Source organism: Pongo pygmaeus, chromosome 4 (genome assembly GCF_028885625.2).
Source record: "Pongo pygmaeus isolate AG05252 chromosome 4, NHGRI_mPonPyg2-v2.0_pri, whole genome shotgun sequence".
Lineage (NCBI taxonomy): Eukaryota > Metazoa > Chordata > Mammalia > Primates > Hominidae > Pongo > Pongo pygmaeus.
The window spans coordinates 150,632,353-150,651,899 of NC_072377.2; the positions used below are offsets into that span (position 1 = coordinate 150,632,353).

General features: G+C 44.8%; 1 protein-coding gene and 1 long non-coding RNA gene across 9 annotated transcripts in view; one reads left to right on the top strand and one right to left on the bottom strand.

Moving 5' to 3' along the window:
- SH3RF2 (SH3 domain containing ring finger 2) overlaps positions 1-19,547 on the top strand; it is a 144,814-nt gene that overhangs the window by 104,535 nt on the left and 20,732 nt on the right. For 4 of the 7 annotated variants that reach the window (XM_063665246.1, XM_063665247.1, XM_054489507.2 and 1 more), the window contains exons 6-9: positions 6,391-6,482; positions 7,701-7,871; positions 14,634-14,866; positions 18,487-18,845. In XM_063665246.1, coding sequence (XP_063521316.1) covers positions 6,391-6,482; positions 7,701-7,871; positions 14,634-14,866; positions 18,487-18,845 — 855 coding nt within the window. Of the gene's footprint in view, positions 1-6,390; positions 6,483-7,700; positions 7,872-14,633; positions 14,885-18,486; positions 18,846-19,547 lie in introns of all 7 variants that reach the window. The other 3 variants (XM_063665244.1, XM_063665243.1, XM_054489506.2) reach the window with 1 other exon arrangement.
- Positions 1,041-8,611, bottom strand: LOC129037416 (uncharacterized). Of its 2 annotated transcripts, XR_008502794.1 has the most exons (6): positions 8,439-8,611; positions 8,045-8,248; positions 7,680-7,749; positions 6,261-6,619; positions 1,516-5,731; positions 1,041-1,433 (listed from the first exon to the last, which is right to left on the bottom strand). It is a non-coding gene; the product is annotated as an uncharacterized LOC129037416 (long non-coding RNA). The 2 variants fall into 2 exon arrangements; XR_010126447.1 differs by lacking the exons at positions 1,041-1,433; positions 1,516-5,731; positions 7,680-7,749 and having other exon boundaries at positions 6,265-6,619; positions 8,045-8,605.

Here is a 19,547-nt window from a genome sequence, read left to right on the forward strand (position 1 = left end):
ATGTTACAGGAGCTTCCTGGCATACACTGTGAGCTCCACATGAGAATGGAGCCCTGTGTGTCCTGCTTATTGCAGTAACCCCAGTGCCTAGCACGGTGCCTAGGACCCAATAAGGTCCACACACAGCAATTACCAAATGTGGCTCTTAACTTGTTTTGAGTCTATAGAGGGGAATGAGCTCTTAACTTTATAAAGTCAGATGGTCAACTCCAGATTGTCCCTAGTGGTGGGTACAGAAGCTACCAATACCTAATTTTCTAGCTCTAAAATGCAGCCCTAGGCCAGGTGCAGTGGCTCACGCTTGTAACCCCAGCATTTTGGGAGGCCGAGGACGTCTTGCTTGAGCCCAGGAGTTGGAGACCAGCCTGGGCAATGTGGTGGAACCCCATTTCTACAAAAAATACAAAAAACTGTCTGAGCATGGTGGTGCACATCTGCATCCCAGCCACTCAGGAGGCTGAGGTGGGAGGATCGGTTGAGCCTGGGAGGTTGAGGCTGCAGTGAGCCTTGATTGCACCACGACACTCTAGCCTGGGTGACAAAGCAAGACCCTGTCTCAAAAAAATAAAAAATAAATAAAATAAAATGTAGCCCTTCTCTCAACTCTGAGTGAACACTGTAGGTTCAAGGGCCCTTGTTAGGTTTGGGGAATACCAAGTGTAGTACCATACCAGCTCTAGAGTAGTTCACACTCTGCTGGGGAAGACAGTCACCCCATACCCGCCAAGTTACCGAAAGGCAAGAGCCCTGGAGGAAATAGCTGAGAGCCACGGCATGGGATGGAGAAAAACAAACTTACATTTGGAAAGGTGGAGAGGTTTTCTGCTAGAAGAGAGGAGCAAGGTTGCTACAGACACTCTTCCCCATGCCCACCACATTCTTGGGTCCTGCTCTCAGTCCAAGACCTTGCCAGGCTGTACCATAAAAGGCACCCCACCCACTCTGTTCCCACCCTATGCAGTAACTAATCTCTTTGCAGATCAAAATAAGTAATACCTATTGAGCACTTACATTGCGTCAAACCCTGTGCTAAATAGTTTATATGGATTACTTTATTTAACCCTCATAACAACTCTAAGAGAGAAATACCATTATTGCCCCATTTTATAGATTTTGAAGAAATGGAGGATCCACAGAATTCAATCACTTGTCCAAGATCACAGGTTCTGGTAGATGGTAGAGCCACTGGCCTGAGTCCTAAGTTAGACCTCCTCTCTGGACTCCTAAGAGGTAGCTGCATTTTCTATACCTGAGTGGCTGATGGTAAAGGCAGCAGGGCCAGCAGGGCAGAGCATTGCCAGCAACTCTGTGCCAGGAGGCTTTATACCCTCTTCCTCCCTCACTTAGCACCTGAAAACCTGGAAATTCCCAGAAGCCATATAGCTGTGGATTCTGCTGTGGTTGATAAAGACTTCTTTTAAATGAGTCATTTCCTTCAAAAGGGAGGGAAAAAAAAAAGTGTTTAGATTTCAGCAAGAATGCCCTTCCCCACCACACCCGCACACCCATACTTACCCTGATCTTGCTCAGGACTCGGAACCCTGTGCCAGGGAGCATCAGTTGGTGGAGAACCTCCCATCCAGCCTCACAAACTCCTTGTGGCACAGGCACCTGAGGTCACAATTGACCCCAGGGAAAGGAACCAGGGCCAAGCCCATTCACTCAGAAAGGCTGGGCCTCCTTCTTCGATCCCAGTGACAGGAGCAGACTTGCCTCCTCAGAAGCTGGCCATCTGTCTGGTTATCTTCACTTACCGGGTGGGGCTTTCCTTTCTGTCTTGTTCTGCCTGTCTTCTTTCCCACCCAGTTTCTCTCTTCTCTGCCTATGTCTATCTTGTTCTCTTTTCCTGTCTCTCCAGTCATTCATTCGTTCATTTTTCCTTTGCCTTATTGATTGAGCCTCTGATCCATAGGTTCCCGTTCTTGGTTTCTCTCCTATTCAGGTGGCCCCCTACCATAAGGGTTACTTGCTAGCTGCCCTGTATGAAGCTGAGCGATTCCCATCCCCTTCCCTAATTCCAGACCTCGAGCTGAGTCAAGCTAAGTCCTCTTGGATGTTTCCTGTGGCCTTAACTAGATAATGTATTCATGTTTTTTAACAGCTTTACTGAGGTTTAATTATATACAATAACACTTAAGCATTTTGAGTATACAGTTCAATAACTTTTGGTAAACATATACAGCATGTAATCACTACCAACATCAAGATAACAGACGTTTGCATCATCTCAAAAAGCTCTCTTGTGCCCGTTTGCTATCAATCCTGTCTCCCCACCCTGGCTCTTGGCAACCCTTAATGTTTTCTGTCACTATAGTTATGGATTATTTTTAAAACATTTTATATAATTAGCATTATATAGTATATAGTCTTCAGCGTCCTACATCTTTCATTTAGGGTGATGTTAAGATTCATCCTGCTGTTGCATGTATCACTGAGGAGTACGCCGCTGTGGTTATACCAAAATTTGCCTCTTGATTCACCAGTTCATGGGCATTTGGGGTGTTTCTAGTTTTTCATTAAAATGAATGAAGTTGCTCTGAACATTCATGTACAGGTCCTTGTATGGACATATGTTTTCATTGCTCTTAAGTAAATATTTGTGAGTACAATTGCTGAGTAGTATGAAAAGTGTATGATTAACTTTACGAAAAATGGCCAATGTGTTTTCCAACATGGCCTGTACCATTTTGCATTCCCATTGGAAGGGTATGAGAGTTGCAGGTGCTCTACATCCTCACCAACACTTGGTATGATTGGTTCTTTTTTTTTTTTTTTTTTTTTTTTTTTTTAAGACAGAGTCTCACTCTTTCGCCCAGGCTAGAGTGCAAGGGCATGATCTCGGCTCACTGCAATTTCTGCCTCCTGGATTCAAGCGATTCTCCTGCCTCACCCTCCTGAGTAGCTGGAATTACAGGCTCATGCCACCACCCCCAGCTATTTTTTGTATTTTTAGTAGAGACGAGGTTTCACCATGTTGGTCAGGCTAGTCTCGTACTCCTGACCTCATGATCCGCCCACCTCGGCCTCCCAAAGTGCTGGTTGGTCTTTTTTGATTTTAGCCATTCTCATCGGTGTGTAGTGGTATCTCACGGTGCTTTTAATTTGCATTTCCCTGGTAATTATTGATGTTGAGCATATTTTTATGTATTTATTGGCCACTCAATATATCATCTTCTGTGGTATCTGTTGCCCATTTTTATTGGGTTCCTTGTCTTCTTATGAATGTATTGTGAGAGTTTCTCCAAACTGTTTTTATCTCCCTCTCTTCTCCTTCCTTCCTTCCTTTGTCCCTCTGCAGCTGTCGTTCTCCCACAGTATCTCTGTCCCAGTTTTACCCTATGCCATTCTCAGGGTCTTTCACTATCTCCCCCTCACCCCTCTTCTTCACTGTCTCCTTCCTCCTCCTTCTCATGTCGTCCTTTCTCTTCTCCTCCAGGACACTTTAAAACCTGAGAAGCTAACATCCTTTCCCATTCCCTATTAGAAATAATGCCATCACAAGCCCACAGATTACTGTCCCGGCCAGGCTCACTGTTCCAAGTGGGGGAAACACGCCCTCCCCAGATAAAGGCCCAGAGAAGTAAAAAGACAGACCCTAGTGTAATGAAAAGATGGCTTTGCATTCTGGCCTTTTCTGCCTCCCTAAAGGATTAATGGTGTTTGTGGATAGCAGTTCTTTTACTCAAACATAATATTGGAAATCCAAGAGTGTTAAGTGAAGTCCATCCCGTTTAATCAGTGTTCCAACAGTTTCCACGTACATAAGCCCTGTAGGGGTTGAACCTTCCCCAGTCATAGGCAAGGAGCAGCCTAGCCCAAAGCCAGCTCCTTGTCATGTCTGTTTGAAGGAACCAGTATGACAACATCTGATTACAAACTCAGAACACTTTATGCAGTGCTAAGAGTTCCTCAGGAGGGTGATTGTGGAACGGTTTTGTTCTTCTTAATGCTTTATTATTGAGATATCATTCACCTACCATACAATTCACCCATTTAAGGTGTATAACTCAGTGGTTTTTAGTATATTCACAGATGTATAGCCATTACTATTACAATTTTAGGATATTCTATCACTTCGAAAAGAAACCTTGTGCTGTTTAGCTATCACCTCATATTCCCCATCATCCCAACCCTTGGAAATGATCATCTGTTTTCTCTATCTGTAGATTGACTTATTCTGGACGTTTCATATAAATGGAATCAAATAATATGTGGTCTTTTGTGTCTGGCTTCTTTCACTTAGCATAATGTTTTCAAGGTTCATCCATGTTCTCTTATGTATCAATACTTCATTCTTCTTTATGGCTGAATAATATTTCATTGTATGGTTACACCATATTTTGTTTATCCACTCATTAATGAGTAGACATTTGAGTTGTTTCCCTCTTTGGGTTATTATGAATAATGCTGCTGAAACATTTGCCTATAAGTTTTTGTGTGGAATATGTTTTCATTTCTTTTGAGCATACACTAGAAATGGGTTTACTGGATCATATGGTAATCCTATGTTTAATCATATTAGGAATTGCCAGACTGTTCTGCAAAGAGGCTGTACCATTTGACATTCCAACCAGCAATGTATGAGGGTTTCCACTTTTATACCTCCTCACCAACACTTATTATTTGACTAAAGTGGTTTTTTGATCCTACAACTTGATCTTTGGACTGTCACAATTACATACATGACCACACATACATTTACACAATCATTGACATAGACACATGTACAAAATTACGTGGTGGGCATACCTGTACACACCTCTAGAGTTCACATACATACACACAGAATCTCATAATCACAATCCCTTATACAATTGTGTCTGCAATCCCATGCAGCACATGCAGCATACACACATCAATCCGTAGACCACATGTGTGAACAAAACAAGATTTGCAATGGACTAATGCCATCACACATGTACATTAAATTGCCATGGGCCTTGAGCAAACATACACGTTTGCTCAAAACAAAGGGACATATGTATTTAATAATGCACTCACACCCACATAAACACAAATACACAAACAATAGTTGTACCCACCAAAGCATAGTCCTAAAAAGGCACACACAGAGTTACCATCATTTATCAGTAGATGACTGAAAACAGAATGAATGTATTTACTCTGGATGGCATGGAGAAGGTTTCATTATCCTTGGTGTACTAGGTAAGAAGACCTTTTCATTCATTCCTTCACTCATTCCTTTGTTCTTTAAGCTACAAGTACATATTGAGCATGCAGAAATACAATGATGAACCAGACTGACATAGTCCCTGCCCTCATGGAATTTACAGTCTAGTAAGGAAACACTTAGAATCTGTGATACGTGCTCAGAAGGAAATAAGCAAGGCAATATGTTTGCCAAAGCCCTAGTATAGTAGGCAGTTTACAGGAACTTTTTTTTTTTGAGATAGGGTCTCACTCTTTCACCCAGGTTGGAGTGCAGTGGCACAGTCATGGCTCACTGTAACCTTGACCTCCAAGGCTCAAGCGAATCTCCCATCTCAGCCTCCTGAGTAGCTGGAATGACAGGCACCTGCCATCGCACCCAGCTAATTTTTTTGAAAGAGATGGGGTCTCACTATGTTTCCCAGGCTGGTCTAGAATTCTTGGGTTCAAGCGATCCTCCCATCTCAGCCTCCCAAAGTATTAGGTTTATAGGCATGAGAGCCACTGAGCCTGGCCTTCCAGGAGCTTTTTTCATTTTATCATTATTGTTTCCTCTTCTATCCTGGAAAAGTGAAAGGGATTCAAATTCAACTTCTATAAGTCATTGGATAGGCGTGTGTGTGTGTGTGTGTTTCTAGCAATAGTCAATAATAAGAATATGGGCTCAGAACTTGGACTACCTGATTTTAGATTTTCTTTGTTTCATACTAATTGTGTGACCTTTCTTTCCCTCTTTGTCTCAGTTTCTCATCCAAATATGAGGATTATAACAGTTCCTTTAATAAGGATTAACTTAGCTGATACTTATAGAGCACTTAAGACTGCCTGGTAATTGCTCAGTTCTGAATCAATATTAGCCACCTTTTCATTTTCCAAGAGCAGGTTTTCATAGAGGGAGATGGGTGGGGTGGGGAGAGGGACAGGAGGAGTCTGGTAGTGTCCTGTGGACTGTAAATTGGATGGCTCTTCATCTTCCACCCTATCTGAGCAGTCTTTTGGAATGCAGTCCTGGCATGCCACCCCACCAGGCCATAAACCAGCTCCTCCCCACCTCCCTGTGCCCACAGCCACAAACCACAGAGAGGATGCACAATGGGTGGCACTGGGCATGGCTGTTGGTTTTCAGCTGTGTCAGGTCTTTCTGTGTAGCTGCTCTGTTTGCTGTGGGCCTGGGTTGTGGCATTCACTGGTTCTGCTTGGCTGTCTTTTCTGTCTGTGCAGGTCAGCACTTATCACCCGGCACCTGTCTCTCCAGGACATTCCACAGCCGTGGTCAGTCTGCCTGGCTCCCAGCAACACCTCTCAGCGAACATGTGAGTAAAAGGCTCATCTCTTCACCCCAGTCCTGGCACAAAGGGGTCATCTTTACCATGTACAGTGGTGATCTAGCATCACCATTCCCAAACCATCCCATCCAGAGAGACAATAGGTCACCTTCCTTTACCACTTCCTAGTGAAATAATGGTGAAAAACAGAAATTAGGGCCAGGCGCAGTGGCTCACACCTATAATCCCAGCACTTCAGTAAGCTGAGGCAGGAGGATTGCTTGAACCCAGGAGTTCCAAACCTGCCAGAGCAACATAGTGAGACCTCATCTCTACAAAAAAAAATTTAAAAATTAGCCAGGAATGGTTGTGCACACGTATTTTCCTAGCTACTTAGGAGGCTGAGGCAGGAGGATGGGTTGAGCCCAGGAGTTTGAGGCTTCAGTGAGCTATGATCATCCCACTGCACTCCAGCCTGGGCCACAGAGTGAGACCCTGTCTCAAAAAAAAAAAAAAAAGACAACACAAATTAGCAAACCACGTCACTCTTAGCTCATTATTTTACAAAAGTAGAAAGAGACTGGAAGATTATATACCACAACATCACTGGGAGATTGGGTATTGAGCAATTTCTATTGTCTTGCTTTAGAGTCAAAATGTTGGGTCATAAATACATGTTGTTTAGTAAACAGCAAAAAATAAATATAGCATTTTAGAAAGAAAAAACAAAACAAAAAAAAACCTTGTAGAGAACACTCCCCCATTCCCTTTGATAAAACGCTCCAATGTCTCACAGTCCTTGGAGTCTGGAGGGACTTCCTGATGTCTGAGATGCCTGGGGGCCATATACTGGTGACCCCTGAATCTGGCAAACCAATGGATTGTTTCCTGAATGCCTTGGATCAGGTAGCTATTCTCACCTCCACACCTCATCAGTCCTGATTGTCTTTACCCCTCTGACTCATACCTGGATATTACCTGCCTGATTCCTGTGTGGACTTCAGTCACAGCTAATTTTTTGTATTTTTAGTAGAGATGGTATTTCACTATGTTGGCCAGGCTGGTCTCGAATTCCTGACCTCAGGTGATCCACCTGCCTCGGCCTCTCGAACTGCTGGGATTACAGGCAAGAGCCACCGCACCCACTCCACCAAGAAGGTTCTTATTGCTAACCACTGGGCAGTCTCTCTCCACCATTCCCCCGCTCCATGCCCCCCATCAGGCACGTCTTCCTTCCTCCCTCACCAGTTCTCTGTGTCTTCCCAGGTTTGTAGCCCTGCACTCCTACTCAGCCCATGGACCCGATGAGCTGGACCTGCAAAAGGGAGAAGGCGTCAGGGTCCTGGGGAAGTGCCAGGACGGATGGCTCAGGGGCGTCTCCTTGGTCACCGGGCGAGTTGGCATCTTCCCAAACAATTACGTCATCCCCATTTTCAGGTGCGTCGCCTCCAATCCCAGACTTTGGGAGGTCGGGCTGCGCTAGGCCAGGGGCCATCTGTGGGTTGAACTGGTGGAAGACCTAATGCTCTTTCAGAAAACAGGCCAAGAAAGTGCTTTTTGCTCTATAACCCGCCTATCTCTTTTAAAACAAAATAGCAAAAACTAGTTACCTTTCTTGTAGCCCTTCACGGCTTGCAAGCACTTTTGTATCTCTTAGCTCACTGGCTGTGCCCAAGAATCCTCTAAGGTAGATATTATGTTACAGATGAAAATGCTGCGCAGAGTTAAGCAACTTGCTCAAGAAATGGATGTCAGGTTTTCTTCTGCACAAATCCCAGGAACCCCACCTCACATCCTCTATCCCAATGCTCCATCTAGTGGCGTGATGGGAAAATGTGGTCAGATGACTTCCCCAGAGCACCTTGGGAAACTTCTCAGGCTGTGGGAGTGACCCCTAATCAGAGTTTCCATGAACTCAGACCCCTACCTCTTCCTCCACACCCAAGATGAAATGCTAGTAACCCTGCAGGGCCTCCTCCCTCACAGCTTTTCCCGATCTCTTACATTGTGTGGCATACTCTTCATGTCATTGACCCCCTTTGTCTTGCCACCTCATACCACTGCCACAAATGCACCTAGACCCCGAAACTATCCATGACTCCTCCTGCCTCCACCCCCGATCAGCCCAAGCAAACCCTGTCTCAAGGCAGTGAGGCTACCACCACACATCCAACACTGTCTTTATGACATACCAGAGGGTCACAATCACAGGGAAAGAGCCCCATTGTATTCTGTGCGGGTCAGACCTAGTCATATGCCCACTTTTGGGGACCTTCATTTAAGTGAGGTGCCACGTCCGGAGGAGGGCAGCAGGAATGGTGAGGAGACAGCAAACGATATCATAGGAGAAACCAATAAAGAAACTGGGGCTATTTAACCTGTAGAAGACAAGGGACAGAGGGATCATAATACACTGTCAATAGGGCAGTAAATTTGTTCTGAGAGGGGGCAGTGGAGTGGACCAGTGTATGCAACTGGTCTTGGTTCAGTAAACCAAGACGTTCAAGAACATCTTGGTTCAATAAAAGGCAGCTTTTTCTAGCCCATAGATTTTTCCAACCAGGCTAGCTGGTGAGGTGGTGGACTCTCTTTTTAGAAAGAATGCAGGCAAAGTCGGCCTGAGTCCTCATAGATCTAAAGTTGTATAAAAAGATTTCTTCACATGGCAGAAAGTCAGGATAAAAGATCATAGCTATTCCTTTCAAAGAAAAGTTATTGAAATTTGTTACAAAATTGTAAAATATCCAAGGGCAAACTGAGGTCTATAATTGATGCTTTAATTCATTTAATTGGCAAATATTGAGTGCTAACTACATGGCAGGAACTTTTCCAGGCACTGGAGAAATACCAGTAAACAAAATATACAAAATTCCTGCTTACAGGAGCTTACATTCTAGTGGGAGAGACAAATTTTTTAAAACCAAGATATTTAAGTAATCTATATGATGTGTTAATTATACCGGCTAACAAAAAAATCAGAAAAGGAGGATAGAATTTTTGGGGGTGGTTACAATTTTAGATAGGTTGGTGAGGGATGGCTTTGCTGAGAAGTAAGAAGGAAAGCAGGAGCCAAGCCATGTGGATCTCTGAGGGAAATGTCCAGACTAAAGAAACAGCAAGTACAAACAAAGGACCTGTATTGTAGTAGGTCGGGCGCAGTGGCTCACGCCTGTAATCCTAACACTTTGGGAGGCCGAGGTGGGTGGATCACCTGAGGTCAGGAGTTTGAGACAAGGCTGGCCAACATGGTCAAACCTCATCTCTACTAAAAATACAAAAATTAGCCAGATGTGGTGGTGGACACCTGTAATCCCAGCTACTGGGGAGGCTGGGGCAGGAGAATCGCTTGAACTGGGAGGGCAGAGGTTACATGAAGCCAACAGGATTGGATTAGAGCAAGCAAGGGGGATATTAGAAAGGAAGCCAGAATGGTAATGGGGTAGCCAGGTCATAAAGAATTTCCTAGGTCATAATGAGGGGTTTGGCTTTAAGCCTGTTGCTGGGTTTTGAGCAGAAGAGTAACATAATCTTAGCTGTGTTTAACCAGAATCCCTGTATTTGCTGGGTTGAGAATAAACTATACAAACGAAAAGGGGGAAGCAGAAAAACTAGCTAAGAAGATATCATAATCCTGGGGAGAGGTGATGGTGAATTGAACCAAAGTGTTAGCTGTGGAGGTAGGGAGAAGTGGTTAGATTCTGAATACACCTTAGACAACAGGGTTTTCTAACAGATAAAATGTCAGGTGGGAAAGAATAGAGGATCCAAGGTGAGACCAAGTTTTTTTCCGAGTGACTGCAAGATGGGGTGGCCTTTAAATGAGATAGCGACTGCTCCATAAAAGGAGCATGTTTTGGGGTATGGAGGGAAGAAAAAGCTTAGTTCACAGCAGACTAAGCCTGAGATGTCTCTTAACAATCCAAGTAAAGATGTTGGTAAGCAGTTGAATATATGAGTTTAACATTTAAGAGAGAGCTCCAGCCTTGAGATGCTATTTAAAGCCCTGAAACGAGATGAGATCATCATGGTGGGATGAGTTGTATCCAGAGAATGACAACGAGCCCGAAGCTGAAATCTTCAAGGAGTGAGAGGAGAGACTTGGAGAGTAAATGCTGACTGCAGGAAGGTGGAGTGGTGGGTAGTCAAGTCTGATAATATGAGTCAAAGCTGGGAAGTATTGAGGAGTGTGGGAAATGGCCTAGAACTGACAGTGAGGAGCAAGGAGGATGCCTACCCTAATTTATGAACGGCTTCTTCCATGGCTTTAAAATGAATTTCCCAGGGCCCATCCCTACAACCAGGGCATTTGCTTATACATCAGGCCTTAGTCCCCAATCCCGGTTATACCGTCAAAGATCCAATAGAATAAGAGTTACCATATGCTTAATCATCCAAATTAGGACACTTTTGGGCAGGTATCAGCTGAGACTCTCCTGGGAAAATCAAGCCGTGTGGTCATCCTAAATAGAGTGTGTGTAGAATTTCATCCCAGTGTATTTCAAGGCTCCAGTTTTGATTTCTCTCCTTGGCCAAGGTCTGTCTGTTGTGTTCTTGGGCAAGTCATGAGCATCTCTGCTCACCCCTTCTGAGATGCCTACATGTCAGGCAACAGTTGGAGTTTCAGCGCAATAGATTGCCATTGAGTTCTCCCCTCACTCCCAGTTCAGGGAAATCTGAACATATGGAAATATTGAGGTGCTACTAACAATGAGGCATGGTTTTGTTTATGGGGAACCAACATTCTTAAGAAGAACAAGTGCCTATTAGAGGATATGCTCCTGAGGGTTCTTAGGTGGCAGAGGATCAGTGCTTTCACCGTGTTTATACTTTTTCCTTGATGATCTCTCTAATGCAAAAAAAGGCTCCCATCCCCACTAATCTCCCACATGAATGATATATACCCAGTCCGTCTATCTGCATGCAGGTGACCCTTGTTCTTAACCACCATTTCCTTGATGGGAAGTTTACTTCTTCCCGTGTCTCAGGGATGAATAATGCTGTCCTTGTCAGCTGAGTTCCTACTACTATTAGCAAGTTTTGTGTAAGAACTGAGTGGACTGGGCTACATGTGCAAGGCCCCTTTCTGTTCTTTGATTCTCTGTGTTTGGGTCCTCTTCCCCCTAGCCTTTGTCTCCTGTTTATAGTGATGGCTTTTCACTGCCATCCAGCCCCCTTGGTGTATACTGCAGCGTTTTATAAAATAGCCAGGGCCCAAAGGTGTGAGCATTTGAACCTATGCTCTTATTAACATCATCACCTAATGAACTGACCCAGACAGAATTTGGGGATAAACTCGAGATTATAATTGACTAGAATGCTAGGACTTCAATTTAAGAGTCAGCAAGTGAGCCTTTCAGCTACCAGGAGAGGAAAGGGCTGTTGTGCTATTCTGTGGTCCAGCCCTCTGTGCTAGATGATGACACCAACCTGTCCAGCTGTTATTGACCACAACTAAATCTCTGCCACCACGTTGCCTCTTCCCAGATCCTGGAGACCTTCATTGGCTCAGGTTATACAGAACATTTGTCAAGTTTTCATCTGTCCGGCATCTAAATCCCCCTTTAATAGCAGCAACATCCCTTTGGGTCTCCTCTATTGTGTGTAGTCTTGGTGGGAGGCAGAGGTTTCCTTTCTTTTCAGAGGCTGAAGAAATGCAATCCTTCTCCTCCTCAACTCATCACCACAGCTAAGGGTCAGGCTCAGCCAATATGACATTCCCTCCTGGGACTTGGAAACTTGAACAAGGCAGGAAAAGATGTGGGCAAAGTTGAAGACCACTCAATGTGAGAACACCAGCCACAGCATACGATTGGACTCTTCCTGCTGCTGAGCTCCCTGTAGCCTCCTTGGATCTTGTTTCCAAGTCCTCTACTCTTCTTCCTGTCCTCCTAATAAATTCCCTTCTGCCCAATTAGCCAGGATCTTCCTCTTTCTTGCAACTTTTGCAGACATATATGCCTACCTGGTGCCTTATGGGTGTAGAAAAGTGACAAATGGGCCACCACTCATTTGCCTTTAACTCTACATAAAGCTATACAAAAATTGTCAAGGTCCAACTGTTCTCCTTACTGGGAGGCTGCTGCCAGTGGTGAACACAGTAGAGCTGCTGTTTGCGATGCCCTTTTTGAATATTGGGCCAGCTCTTAAGGGCTAACATCCCAGTTAGAGAAAAGGACGCAGGGACCTGCATGGTGGAGCAAATCAGAGGCAACATCCACTCTTCCCACCTAAGCCCAGAATGCCTTTCAGTCTCTCCATCTGGAAAACAAAGATCATAATGTCTGCAGGTCTGGGGGTGTCATGGGGATTAATATATGATGGCAAAGTGTTTTGACATTGGAAGAAAGTGCTAGATAAGGGCTGAGCTTTCTGCCAAAAGACATAGAGGCACTCAGGGTTGGATGGGAGACTTGGGATTTAGGAGTTCCTGGAATCCAGCTCAGTGCTGAGCTCAGAAAAATGAGGTCACACCTTGGTCTGCAAAGAGTCATTCAAAAAGGGGACTGATGGAATAAGGCTGGTGTGGGCCTAATTAGCTGTATTCTGCCCTTGCTGCTACTGCTGCTGCTGCTGCTACTGCTACTGCTGCTGCTACTGCTACTGCTGGGAAAAGATTTGGAACTTGTCTTTCCTGTTGCCAATCCACTTTGCAGCATCCAACACCTTGAGGCCTCTGTTCAAAAGACAGGCAGATCAGTTGCACTCTGCCATGGAAGCCAATGCTGGAGATTTCTTCCCACTGCCCAGGCCTTGTCCCCAGAATATAGTCTGACCTCTCTCTAATGAACTGCCATACTCGTTTTCACTGACTACACCACCATGGGGACCAGAGACAGGTTGACAGCTATGGGTAGAAGTCCCCTTGCTGCGAGCATCAGTTCCTAGAGCATTTGGTTGAATATACTTCTCGGGCAGCATTGACCACAATTAAACAATGCCTTACTTATCTTCATACAATACTGGCTTGTTGTTAAACTACATATTACTTTGTCAATCAAAAGAAGGAGAGACAAAGAGAGAGAGGAGAAATGAGGGTAAATGACCTAAAGGAAAACTTGGAGGCATTGGTAAGAAGCAAACCACTCGGCATCTCTGTGCCAGGGTCTTAGTTGAGTTGGTTATTCCCAGGAAATTAGCAGAGGTTACTTAATCAACAGGGTGACAAGGTGATTAATGCACTGCTCAATAGGAAATGTGATGTTGGGAATGGATTGGTAAAAGGGCAAGAAAGGCATGTAAAATGACAGTCACTCCCCATGGAGTTCAGGGAGCTGCAGGCTGGAAACAGTGGATAAGGGATTGTTGTTTCATAAAACTTTAATGCAATTCTTGAAAATCATAGCCCAAGGCTGAAGAATTAAAGTCTTGTGGAGGCATGTGTAGGGCCTACAAGCTGCTTTAGTTCATTTGTTTCAGGCAGAATAAAGGACTTTTCCTGCCACCAAATGATGAATGCTCCAACTAGCCAGGAGGTGGTGTAGCTCACTGGTAAGAACAGAGAGCCAGCCTAGACCTGGGTTCAAGTAGCTTTGTGTTTTTTTATTTATAAAATAGTGGCACTAAGAGTACCTATCTTAGAGGACTACTGTAAAGAACCCATGAGAAAATATGGGCAAAGCACTTGGCCAATACCTGGCATACAGTAAGCACTCTATATGTGTTAGCCAAAATGACGTGTCAGTGCTTAAAGCAGCATGGCAGCCATTTAACAAATGTTTATTGATCCACAGTATATGCAGAACACAGAGATATAAGTCATATGAAATCTCTGCTTTCAAAGACTTTGGAATTTGTGGAAGTCACTGACTCAACAAGAAATTGCCACCATAAAACGAAATAAACACATACAGGATCTTATGCTCTGAGCTTAAGAGCTAAAGGGATGTGGGGTGAGGAATGATCAGAACTGGAGCGAAAAAGGATGAAATTCAAGTCTTCTAGCTCCACCAAGGCCTTGATATGAGCCCCCCTTCATTCCCTCAGCACACCCTCACAGTTATCTGGGTGTAGGGAGATGGGGCCAACTTTAGTTAAGCCTATAGTTCACAAAACGGGTGTGTATGGGTGGGAAGAAGGTGAGAAGTAGCCACATTTGGTATGTGGTTGGGAGCTGATAGGTTTTTAAATAGGACTCTTGACTGAACATTTTCTTTCTCTCTTTCTTCTCTTAAAAAAAAAAAAAAAAATGTCCAAAACCAGAAAGACCTCTAGTTTTCCAGACTCCCGGAGCCCTGGTCTCTACGCCACATGGACGTTATCCACCTCCTCTGTGTCCTCCCAAGGCAGCATTTCAGAAGGTGATCCACGGCAAAGCGGTCCCTTCAAATCCGTCTTTGTACCCACTGCCATAGTCAACCCTGTGAGGAGCACAGCTGGCCCCGGGACTTTAGGACAAGCGTCTCTTCGGAAAGGGCGGAGCAGCATGAGAAAGAGTAAGTGGTGGCAGAGAGGTACGTGCCTAGAGCTAAGTGATGGGGGGATCTGACCCGGGGGTACACAGGATGCTTTTTGCAAAAACAGGATCTTGGTTTTAAACTAAGCCCCTGCAAAGGGTATTATACAATTCCCAAATGATGAGTTTTATTGAATGAAGTCATACCAACTCAAGGTGGTGGCCCTAGGTTACTTCATACATGCTTGTTGAATGACTGGGGTGATGGCAGCCCTGAGTGCCAACACGTAATTAGAACATGGCCAACGTGGACACTGGCTCTTATTAAGACACAGTGATGAAAGCATTTGCTGGGTCAGTGCTTCTCAAACTGTGCTCCAGGGAATCCCTCAGCGGGTGCCACGGGAAAAATGGAAGAATGGGGTGGATGGGCAGGGCGTGGGAGTAGGAAATGAGGATTAAGGAGGCAGTGATCAGAGCCCCTGATTCCCACCATGTTATTTAAGTAATGAGTGCATGGAACTTTTCTAAAAAGGTTTACAGTATACAAACTGGACAAAAGAAAATCTCCCTCATATCCTTAACCCTGAGTCCCAAGTTCTCTTCCATAGATAGATAGATGGAAACACACACACCTGTTAACCATACTCACTGCATTGTTCTACACCTTGCTTTATTTTTACCGTCATAACATCCACATTGCACACACAGCAGTACATACAGATTCTTAAGAACTATGCTTTTGTCTCTTCACATAGTGAACTTCTACATAAGATTTCCTTTTCAGGCATTGTAAAAAGTGTTTGAAACCCAATTCTTCTACAAAACACAAGATTTTATTTTCTTATACCTCTGTGGAAGAAGAGAACGAGCCAAGCCCAGAAAATATGATTTATTCTATGTTCCCTGAATTAAACTAAGCTCTGCAATCTCTCTTGTGATCTTAACAGATGAATTAACATGAAAACGCAATATGATTGGTCAAGACAGAAGAGTAACGTGTGGGACAATATGCCCCTTTTTAAGGGAAGATCCCCCCTTAAAAAGAAAGCACATACCTTAGCTTCGCTGTCCAGTGCCTTCATCTGACAGCCTGTTTGACCACCAGTCCCATGACTCTGGGCACTTCATTCCACTCAACTATGCCTCCCTCCATCACCTTCCTGTACCTCCCTCCACCTCTCCCCATGACACACACACACAATAAGTAATCCCACCACAACAGCCTTGGGAAAATGAAAATGATGAACTTCTTCTGCCTTCAGTTCACTCTTCTGTAAATGGGAAATAAAAATTCCTACCTCATCAGGGTTAACTTAATAAAACAACCCATATATGACTGATAGCACAGTGCCTGGCACATAATAATCTGTCAGGAAACATTAGTTTTTTATAGTATTTTTTTATTACTATCATTGCTACTACAATCAAGATCATCTTTGGTCCATCCAGAGCACGAACTCACTTAAGGTTGAAAGGTTCATACACGGCTGAATGTGTGTGGCTCACACCTGTAATCCTAGCACTTTGGGAGGCTGAGGTGGGAACATCACTTGAGCTCAGGAGTTCAAGACCAGCCTGGGCAATATAGTGAGACCTCATCTCTAAAAAAATTAAAAGAACAAGCCAAGTATGGTGGCACTTGCTTGTGGTCTCAGCTACTTTTGGGGCTGGGGCGGGAGGATGGCTTGAGCCGGGAAGGTTGAGACTGCAGTGAGCTACAATCTCCTACCGTACTCCAGTCTGGGCTGTTAGTGTCTATATATATATATTTGATTTAAAAAAGGAGAAATGTTCACACTCAGTCTAGACCACTTAGGTATGCAGAGTTGCATCCTGAAAGCAATTGCTCACACTTTCCTTAATATACTCCCTCTCCACCTTTGCAAAATCTTGATTGGCATGGAGCCTCGAATGCTTGCATTGTATACACATGTAATAAGAAAGCATTAAATCTCTTGGAAATTAGGAATTGACAAGATAAATAGATAAGGCATAAAGCCAATTTTTCACACGTTTACAAGAGCCTAAGGATATGTCTGCCTGGTGCTGCTTTGACTTCCCAGGTCCCGGAGGCTTTCTCTTTCTCTCTTTTCCCAAGGTGAGGCTGGCAAGCTATCAGTCTCTCCAGAGCAAAGAGAAATGGCAGGAGAATTGACTGTGTGAACCTCACAAGGGCCATCAGTGGAAAAATAAATGTCTAAATTGAAAGGGTCACACTTGTGTAAATGGTGACTGGCTTGCTTGCAGCAGCTGAGGACACCGACTGTGTTTAGCGAGTGTCCTGCTTTTCATGTACACATCTGGATTAATAAGAAGTCACGATGCAGACGTGGCCTTGGCTCAGACCCTCTGTGCCGGACACAAATGACTTTGATTCAAACTCAAGTCCGTGGAGTGTCACAAAGGACTAACAACGCTGGCTGGGACAAAACCTACAGCTCTCTAAATGCTGAGGGTCCCTTATGGAGAAATGGCCCAGTGTGTTTCTCAGGGGTGTCTCCTCCACTTCCCCACAGAATGCAATGAACACCTGATTCCCCAGGTCACCTACAGGATATATGTCCAATGGATGGGGATCTCCTGCCTTCCAGAGAATTTGAGGGGAAGAAATGACCTTTTCCTGAGACAGGACCATCTCAATTTAAAAAAAAAAAAAAAAAGGAAAAGAAAAAGAATGAGCTTAGGAAGGGACAAAACCAAGCTCTTGGACCTTGCATTTTTAGGACATGTGATCCTTTAACCAAAAATAATGATAGCTAACAAACATGCGGCATTTGTCATATTCCAGGCATTATCCTGATACTTTGCACACCAAATAGAATGCAATCCTCACAGCAGCCCAATGATGTACTGTTATTATCTCCAGCTTACAAATGAGAGAACTGAGGTGCAGAGAGGTGACGTGACTTAACTCATCCCAGGCTCTCCAGGAGGAGGTCTGATTCCAGATCCTCTGTCATGAGACATTGCAAAGCCCATCCTCACAGCCCTAACTGTGGAATAACCTTTCCAAATTTGCCTTTGTCTGCTGTTGTGCTTGCCTAGCACTCACAGTGATTTCCACTCACCCTTTCTCCCTGCAGCCCCCGACAAAAAGCAACCCCCACCCGCCACATGCCTAAAGCTTCTGTCAAGATTTTCACAGCAAGTCGCTGGGCAGTTTTCCTCTCTCCTCCTCTCTTTCTCCTTTTCCTCTCTCTCATTCTTCTCGGTTGCCTCTCCTTTGTGTTTCTCAATTTCTTCTATTTCCTATCTCTGATTCTGTCATTTGTTTCCTATTTGGTCTGCCTGCCTCTGTGTCTGCTTCACATGGATATGTGTGTGTGTGCGTGTGCGCACGCGCGCGTGTGTGTGCGCGTGTGTACGTCACAAGGCAAATGGAAGCAATATACCTTCTGACAGCCCCCCTACACACACACACGCACATACACACTCACACACACCATTCAGCCAGAGAGATATTTGCTGCCAGCATCAGCAAACAGCACTAAAAAAAGAATAAGGTCACCTTTGAAAGACCCGGAGAGAATGTGAGTGCAGTCAGATTAGGAAAGCGCTTGTCTATTCTGGGATATCAGGACGCACTGCTTACCCAGCCCCACCCAAACTACTGCCAGCCGCCCCTGCTGCTGATCTCTCTGTCCTATAATTCCCCAGATGGATCCCTGCAGAGACCCCTCCAGTCCGGGATCCCCACTCTCGTGGTAGGCTCCCTCAGACGCAGCCCCACCATGGTCGTTCGGCCTCAGCAGTTCCAATTCTACCAGCCACAGGGGGTCCCCTCGTCCCCCTCAGCCATGGTGGTGGAGATGGGGTCCAAGCCTGCCCTCACGGGGGAGCCCGCCCTCACGTGCATCAGCAGGGGCAGCGAGGCCCAGATCCACTCCGCAGCCAGCTCCCTCATCATGGAAGACAAAGAAATCCCCATCAAGAGTGAGCCTCTGCCAAAACCGCCCGCGTCTGCCCCACCATCCATCCTGGTGAAACCAGAAAACTCAAGAAATGGCATCGAAAAGGTAGGATCAGAGTGACATTGGGGGCCCAACTCTTTCGATCCCGTACTATGCATAGTGTCTCAGCTCAGAGATTTTAGTGTTGGTGAACAAGGAACCAAAATTGCAGCCTCGAAAGAATCCTCACACATAACACTCCTCCTCCCCAACTCCCCACTGAGCCATGGCCAACATCCCCACATCACCCACGCCCTCCCTACATGTGTTACTGATTCGCCTTTATGTTTCCTGAATATTTTATACATCTTTTGAGGCCCAAAAGTGGCTTGAAAAAAAGCATGACTTTGGCATTAGATGAATCTTGCTTTGAATTCCAGCTCTGCTGCTTGCTAGCTGGGTGACTTTCGTCAAAATACTTCACCCTTCTGAGACACTTAGTTTGCATAATCCGTAAAATGGAGGTAGAAAGAATAATGGCCACACAGTAATGGAGTGGAGATTAAACGAGATATGTGAAGTGCTTACATAGGGTTTGACACATAATTATGCATTGTATAAAAGAGGCAACTGAGACACAGGATAATGTAAGTGACATCGAGGTCACACTGAATGATAATGACTCCAACTACCTTATTGTGACCTCTGCGGCAGACGTCAGATCTGTTAACTTCTAGTCCAGGATATTTCCCACTAGAAGACGTGAGAGTTTTTGTAAAAGGCTTATGTTCTCAATAATATCCTTGAAGCAGGAGGAATGGTGGGAAG